The sequence below is a fragment of the Teleopsis dalmanni genome, chromosome 1, assembly GCF_002237135.1.
Source record: "Teleopsis dalmanni isolate 2A chromosome 1, ASM223713v2, whole genome shotgun sequence".
Lineage (NCBI taxonomy): Eukaryota > Metazoa > Arthropoda > Insecta > Diptera > Diopsidae > Teleopsis > Teleopsis dalmanni.
Genome location: NC_051846.1, coordinates 105,781,267 through 105,789,453, shown reverse-complemented (window position 1 = coordinate 105,789,453; position 8,187 = coordinate 105,781,267). Strand labels below are relative to the sequence as shown.

The 8,187-nt window shown below is 34.4% G+C and overlaps 1 protein-coding gene across 1 annotated transcript; it reads left to right on the top strand.

Annotated features, from left to right (window-relative positions):
* Nucleotides 1-2,534: 2,534 nt before the first annotated feature.
* On the top strand, nt 2,535-2,978 carry LOC119664792 (ATP-dependent DNA helicase pif1-like). The gene has a single exon (XM_038074203.1). The coding sequence runs from the start codon at nt 2,535-2,537 to the stop codon at nt 2,976-2,978; it is 444 nt and encodes a 147-aa protein (XP_037930131.1).
* Nucleotides 2,979-8,187: the final 5,209 nt, after the last annotated feature.

Below are 8,187 nucleotides of genomic sequence, written 5' to 3'. Positions count from 1 at the left end.
TTACTTTAACAAAGTTAAAAAGCTTTTTCTTTAAATCCAAAATATTTTTTGAATTGTGGATTTACAAATTTAACTGCTTGCGAACAGTTGTAAATGATGATGGACACATGATGATATTTTTAATATACCACCAATACTATTTATGTTGTTTTTTCAGATAAAACAAATTTATTAGATTAACTTAAAGATTTCAATATATGTATATTAAAAATTAAACTGGATATATGTATATACATTTGCTTAATAATTAGAATAGAGGAAAAAGATATTTTTCTTATTAATTGTAGCTTTGCTTAAAGAAAAAATGCAAAGACAAATCTTTCTAAATACACACAGAGAAGTCAAACTAGGCGATTAAGACGCGAAATGTTCTGAGGAACATTTGCGAAACAAAGACACTGATAGGGAATGGATGGTGCAGTTGCGTTTAAATATATATCACGACATAGACGAACGCGACAAAATCGAGAGCGCATTCAAAAATAACGTGCATTGACAAGGTCATCGTCAATCGTCTTGCATTTGAATTTGATCCAGTAATAGATTATTCAGCGCATCCCAAAATTATAGTTGGCGAAATGAATATTGAATGTGAATATTGTCATGCATTAAAATTTAAAAATGAAACACCTGGAATATGTTGCGCATCAGGAAAAGTGGTATTGCTTTCATTGAATCCACCAACCGAGCCCTTGAAAACATTAATAGCTGGCAAACATATGAGTCAAACTTATTATTGAAAAAAATTCGAAAATTTAATTCATGCTTTCAAATGACCTCATTTGGAGCAACAAACGTAGTTAAAAATTCAAGTAACAACAATTTCAATGTTGAAACAACTTTCAAAATTCAAGGTCAAGTTTATCATAGAATTGGTTCGTTACTATCGATGCCCGATGAGGACCCCAAATTTCTGCAAATTTACTTCATGGGCAGTGAGGAAGATAGAGTAAATGCAAGATGCAATTATAATCATATTGAAATAAATGCAGAAAAAGCATTAGCAGCATCTTTAGAAGCGTTTGTAAATGAGAACAATCAGTTAATGAAATTGTTCAAAGGAGTGTCGAACAGATTACAAAATGACAATTACATGATTGTAATCAAAGCCGACAGAGTACCAGCTGGAGAACATACACGACGATTTAACGCTCCAACTATAAATGAAGTCGCTGTTGTAATAGTTGGCGAACAGTTTGAAAAACGAGACATTAAAATTATGCGTAAAGATAAAACATGCCAAACATGTTTTTCATGTTTCATGCCAATCCTTTTCACTAAAGTTGAGAAATATGGAATATGAAGTTGAAGTAGACAATAGATGGGTTGTGCCATATTCGCCATTGTTATCCAAGATATATAAAGCGCACATCAATGTAGAATTTTGTAGCTCCGTAAAATCAATAAAATAAATTTGCAAATATGTTCATAAAGGTAGTCCATGTCACAGTATTTGCAGTTCAAAATATAAACGAAAATTATGAAATAACACGCTACCAAATGGGCAGATATATCAGCAGTAACGAAGCCATACGGCGAATTTTTGGTTTTCAAATACACGAACGAGATCCAGCTGTAATACATTTAAGTATACATCTTGAAAATGTTCAACGTGTTTTTTTCAACGAACAAAATGCAATAGAAAGGGCATTAACAGCACCAAAAACTTCGTTAACCGAGTTCTTTGAATTGAATAAACAACAATATATTTTTGGGCAATACGAAAGAACTTTACTTTATTCGGAAGTTCCAACATATTTTACATGGAACAAAACTTTAAAAAAGTGGCACCACGTAAACGAGGTGTTGCAGTCAATGGTTATCCAGGATTATTTTCAGCAAACACACTGGGTCGTTTATATACTGTTCATCCAAAACAACGAGAGTGTTTTTTTTAAAGACTGCTTTTGATAAATCTACGCGGTCCAACATCGTATGAGTATTTGAGAATGTTCAGCTATACAATACATATAATGATGTAGAGAATTGCAATTGCTGGAAAGCGATAATCATTGGGACATCACGCTCCGGGATGCAGTATTAAGTTCTTTTCCACATCAAATTCGTCAATAATTCGCCATATTGTTGACAACGTGTTTTCCAAATAATCCCAAAGAATTGTGGGAAAAATATAAATGTTCAATGAGTGAAGATATACTACATAGAAATAGAACAACAAATCATGACTTAAATATTCAATTCAATCGTGAAATTTATAACGAAGCTTTGATTATGATCGAAGACTTATGTTTACTTATATCAAATCAACCACTTAAATCATTTGGATTGTATTCGCCAAATCGTTTGGCAACCGATCTATTTAACAATGATATGCAGCGCGAACTTCAGTATAGCTCTGAAGATTTGGTTGAATTTGTTACAAGAAGCGAACAAATCTTAACGCACCAACAAAAGCTCATTTATGATCGGGTCTCGAACGTAATTGCGGCAAAAGAAGACGGCTTTTTTTCTTGGATGCACCAGATGGAACTGGAAAAACTTTCTTAATTTCTGTCATTCTTGCAAAGGTTAGGATGCAAGGTAATGTCGCTTTAGCACTAGCATCATCTGGAATCGCTGCGACATTGTTAGACGGTGGTAGAACAGCCCATTCGGTACTAAAGTTGCCACTAAACATACATTCATGTGAAAATGCAGTATGCAATATAAAAAAACATTCCAATATGGCTAAGATACTTCAAAAATGTCACATCATTGTTTGGGATGAATGCACAATGGCACATAAGTATTCATTGAAAGCATTAAATCGAACACTTAAAGATTTAAATGCCAACGATAGACTTTTTGGAGGCGCTTTAATTTTATTGGCAGGTGATTTTAGACAAACATTGCCAGTTATTCCACGTTCAACCTATGCTGATGAAATCAATGCTTGCCTTAAATCATCTATTTTGTGGCGAAGTGTCCATATATTGCGATTTACCGAAAACATGCGTGTTGGACTACAGAGAGATTAAGCTGCAGAACTGTTTGCCAAACAATTGCTTGATATTGTTAATGGAAACGTAAGTCTTCAGGAAAATACGCACTTTATTAAATTGCCAGAAAATTTTTGTAAAGTTGTTAATTCGAAAAAGAAATTAATAGAAAGCGTATTTCCTCACATATATCAAAATTATCAGAACCATCAATGGCTTCAAAGTAGAGCGAATCTGGCTGCCAAGAACTTAGATGTCAATGAAATCAATTCCAAAATTCAAGCTATGCTACCTGGTAATTTCCTTTCGTTAAAATCTATCGACACAGTGGTAGATGAAAACGAGATTGTGAATTATCGCACTGAGTTCTTAAATTCGCTTGATTTGCCAGTACTACCACCACACAATTTACTTTTAAAAGTTGGTTCACCAATTGTACTATTATATTATTGAAGTACACTGATTGAGTATTTTGTAGTTACTGATTTTATTTAAAACAATGTTGTGTTTTTATACAAAAATATTTTAAGATTAATTTTACATCAAGGTTATAATAATATAATTTTAATGGACTGTATAACATTTTGTTATTGTTTGTAAAAAAAAAGGGTTAAAAAAGGACGGAAGTCTCAACACTAGGGATTTTCCTCCTATTGTTTTTATGAATATATTTTATTTTAATAATTTAGATACGGATGCTCAAAAATGTTACTATTTCTAAGAATTTAGCTGATAATGGATTTATAATAATAAACTATAATAATTAAATATATAAATTCATGTTCATGATTGAACATTCTGCCGGAGGTCATAACGTAATAATTTATGTTCATGATTGAACATTCTGCCGGGGCCCAAAATTTAGCGTAGCTAATACGCGTTGCCTTATATTTTTTCTTATAGCATAAAAAGTTACAATAATAGTGATACCTAAAACTAAAATAAATGAGGCATGTCCACTGACATGATGAAAGTTTAAACCCTTCAGCTTTATATTTTCCGCCTTGACTTCATTTAGCTGCTTCATGCTGTCTAGAATTTGTGTGGAATGATTTACGACAATTGAATCTAAAGGTAGCATGCTAAATTCTGCTATTTTTGTTATATTTGTTGTCAAAAAAACTTGTTGGTCTGCTTGAAATTTTGATTCTATTATATCTGGTGCCGTTATTGTCGCTCCCTGGACCCGTAAAGTACATCCAATTTTTAAGGATATGAGTCCTTGTAATGGCAACTTCATCATTTTCTATCTGTTTGCTTTGCACATAACATGAGCGACAGTTTTGTTGAATGTTTTGAACAGCCAGTTGTTTGGTGTGTTTAGTTTCACCCATACGAATTCAGCGTTTGTTTCGTCAAGTTTGCAAATGTGTTTGTTGAGTGGCTTTAGAGATGTTACTTCACATGAATCATCGTTTGCGTCTATCCAGGGCTATCCGCCATCACATACCAATTCTTTTTCTGCTAATGTCTGACAGTTATTTAGGTCGGATTGTGACATTAAATGGTAAGCATCCATGTTAAAGTTGTAAATCAAATAGTGGTTCCTTGGCCTTGCTACCAATTTTTTGTTATCGTGTTCAAACGTAATTGGAATGATTCTATGCAGCTGTGACACGTGTTCGTCTAGGAGAGGTATAGATGTTGATATTATCAACTGATTCTTCAGTATCGTTGCCTTAGCAGCTAGTAATTTGTATATGGCCCTTAATTGATCGTATTTTTTCCCTGGTAGTTTTAAGTTTTCTGCAACATGTTCACGGATTTTATTTACCTTGTGTCTAAAATCGATTACACTGCCCTTCAAAAGTTTGTACATTTTCACAAGTCTTCCTCATTGTGATTAAAATTCTATCTGCTTGTTTTATTGTGTCGAAAAATGAGTTTAAGTTAAAGTATAAATTATTTTATTACCAATTATCAATTATTTATTTCTTTATTAAATATATGTTTTACACTACAGAGCCAAAATTGAACTGAACTCTTTCATATGTGAGGGAGCTTTTTACAACACTCTCACCTGAGAGCTTTTAAACATAATTCATCGGATATTTTTATTTAAACATAGAAGTGTGGCTGATTACGTGTTAACTCCTCCCTCGCTAAGTAAGAGTCGTCCTCGGTCTCTTTTTGCGTTGAATACAATAAGTTAGCAATTATTGGAATATTTAACAAAATATATAAAACAAAAATATGTTATTATTAAAAAATATAACAATAGTTAGATAACAATATATTAAATATAACAATAGTTAAATATAAACAATAGTTTAACAATAGTTAAAATCATACAATTGTGTAATAGAGAACACTCTTAGAACATTAGTATTGTGAATGCATCAGCTCGCTTCGCCCTTGCAAACCACTACAGAATATTATCTAAGGTTGTCCTTATGGACCACCCTTCCCTTTATGAGGACAGATGATCCTAGGTCTGCTTCCACCTTTCCTTCGACGCACAATGGAGTTATTTTGTTTCCCAGTCTTCTATTTGTTTTGACGAAAACTGTTTCACCCACTTGATAGGTTCTATTCTGCCTCGCTTTATTATGCTGTTTTAGCTGGTGTTCTTGGGCTTCTCTAATTTTGCTCTCTATTTCCTGTTGTAGTTCAGGTGTAGCTGAATGAAGAATATCTATGGGTTTCTTTTTGGTTGTGGTGTGAATTGACCCATTGTATGCTATGGTTGCCTGTATAATAAGTTCGACTGTGTCGTCAATTTTCCTATCTATTTTCAGACACCTAGCAATTTCTATTAATGTGCCGTGTAGCCTTTCTACCTGGCCGTTAGACGTACTGTGTAAGGGAGGAGCGTTAGCTAACGTCACATTAAAGGTATTTGTCAATGTAGACCTGATGGTTTCCGAATTTAGTGACTTTTCATTGTCACAAAAAATTGTTTTTGTTTTTGGAAAGATATTCATCAATTGTAAAATTGGAATTTTCACATCCACAATTGTTCGTGAAGCAATGGGTTGCACTATAGCAAACTTCGAAAACTTATCTATACATGTGAGAAAATATTTTCCATCTGTGGAAAATATATCTACATGAAGAATTTGACCAACATATGATGGAATCGGGGTTTCGCCGATTAGTTGTTTTTTTTTGTGTCTGTTGTATTTACCCTTTGAGCAGGTTTTGCAATTTGCAACGATTTCGTTGGCCAATTTTGTCATTTTTGGGAAAAAATATTCGCGCAAGATCTGCTTAACATTTTCCTGTGCGGCCCTGTGTGCCCTATTGTGTTCTATTGTTACTATGTCCCGTTGATCGTTTTTATCGTATATGTCCATGACGAAATGCTTGGAGTACCAAAATTTTGTAGACGGAAACGCCTTGACGAGCTCATTCTGGATACAAGCAATAATTGGTAGCTCACAGTAAATTGCATTTACTACGTCAGGTTTTATTGCTTCTCTAACACTCTCCAATAGTTCTTCTTCATTGAAAAAATTGATCAAGTGTCTAGTTTTTTCGCGGAAGATTATAAAAGTACGAGTCGATGTCACATTTGCTCGTTCAATGACGATTTGGTTTCTGAAACAATTCACTGGCTTATCAGTCGCTTCAATTGCATAAGACATTGATAATTCGCTGTGGATGGTGGCTGCGTCAGAACTAGGCATATTTTCAAGCGCATGAATGTTCTGCCGTGATAGCGCATCGGCTACGTAGTTTTCTTTTCCTGGCTTATAAAGAATTTGTGCATTATGTTCATCTATGAACGCTTTCCACCGCTTAATTTTCGCGTTGGGGTTTCGGTCTGAAACCGCAAACGACAGAGGTTGATGATCAGTAAAAATATTTAAATTTTTAACACCATATAGATAATTTCTGAGATTCTTTAGAGCCCAAACAATTGCGAGTAATTCCCTTTCATTGGTAGCGAAATTCATTTCGTTGTCTTTCAAGGTCCTCGATATCATAGTTATCGGCTTCCCGCTTTGTGATAGTACAGCGCCTAATCCTAAAGATGACGCATCCGTTGTTAGGTCGAATGGTTTTCCATAATCTGGATGCTGGAGCAAGACGTCTTCCGACATCAAGATTTTCTTGAGCTTGTTGAAAGCTTGACGCTGACTGTTGTTTAGCTCTATTTGTTTTTTCTTCGATTGGTGAGTGCTAACTCTACCATTTTCGCCCTTAAAGATATCTGTAAGTGGCCTGGCTATTGAGGCGAAGTTTCTTATAAAGCATCTGTAATAGCTCGCTAAGCCCATAAATGACCTGACATTAAATAATGTCGTTGGTTCAGTATAGTTTCGAATTGCCTCTATTTTACTTGGGCTTGTTCGAATACCCTCTCCAGTTACCGTGAAACCTAAGTACTCAACGCTTTCCTTAAAGAAATGGGACTTCTCCCGTGAAATCCTCATATTGGCTTCGTTCAACTTCCTCAAGACCCACGCTATGTGTTTAATGTGATCTTCTTCTGTTTTTGAGAATACGATAACGTCGTCGACGTAAACGTGACATGTCTTTCCAATTTGGTCTCGAAGCACGTCATCAATAGCCCTTTGAAATACGCTGGGTGCGTTCTTCAAGCCAAATGGTAGCCTACAAAATTCGTATTTTCCGCTGTTGACCGAAAAAGCAGTTTTCTCACGATCTCTTTCTGCCAAAACTATTTGGTGAAAGCCAGATTTTAAATCGAGAGTTGTAAAATATTTTCCTTTTCCTAAGTTGGCGAGTATCACCATCACGTTAGGGATGGGATATTTATCGTCTATCGTTTTTTGATTTAATTTTCTGAAATCAATTACAAGACGTTTTTTTGTGTTGCCATGTTCATCAACTCCCTTTTTGTCAACAACCCATATTGGATTATTGTATGGCGATCTAGATGGTCTAATTATACCATTTCTTAGCAAGTCACGCACTTCTTTATTCACAAAATCTGCTACGCCCATAGGATAAGGATATAGTTTCGAATAAATGGGGTCGTCACACTCAGTTCGAATGGTAGCTACAATATTTGTGTTGAACGGAAGTAATTCGTCAGGATCAGCAAATACCGTTTGTTCACTTTTTAATAATTTTTGAAATTTTTCGTTAACTTTTTCTGGAATTTTAATATCCTCAATTCGAGTGAAATTTACATTCGCACATTTTAAAAACTGGATCGGTTCTGATCCCGTATTATACTTCAAATTTTTATTTTTAAAATCTATTTTTGCATCGATTTGTGTTAACAAATCGAGGCCGATGATTCCATCAAATTTTGTAAGATCGGGTAATATAAAAA

What these genes read in the sequence shown, in the direction of transcription:
- LOC119664792 (XM_038074203.1), top strand. Translation starts at nt 2,535, where the DNA reads ATGCAAGGTAATGTCGCTTTAGCACTAGCATCATCTGGAATCGCTGCG.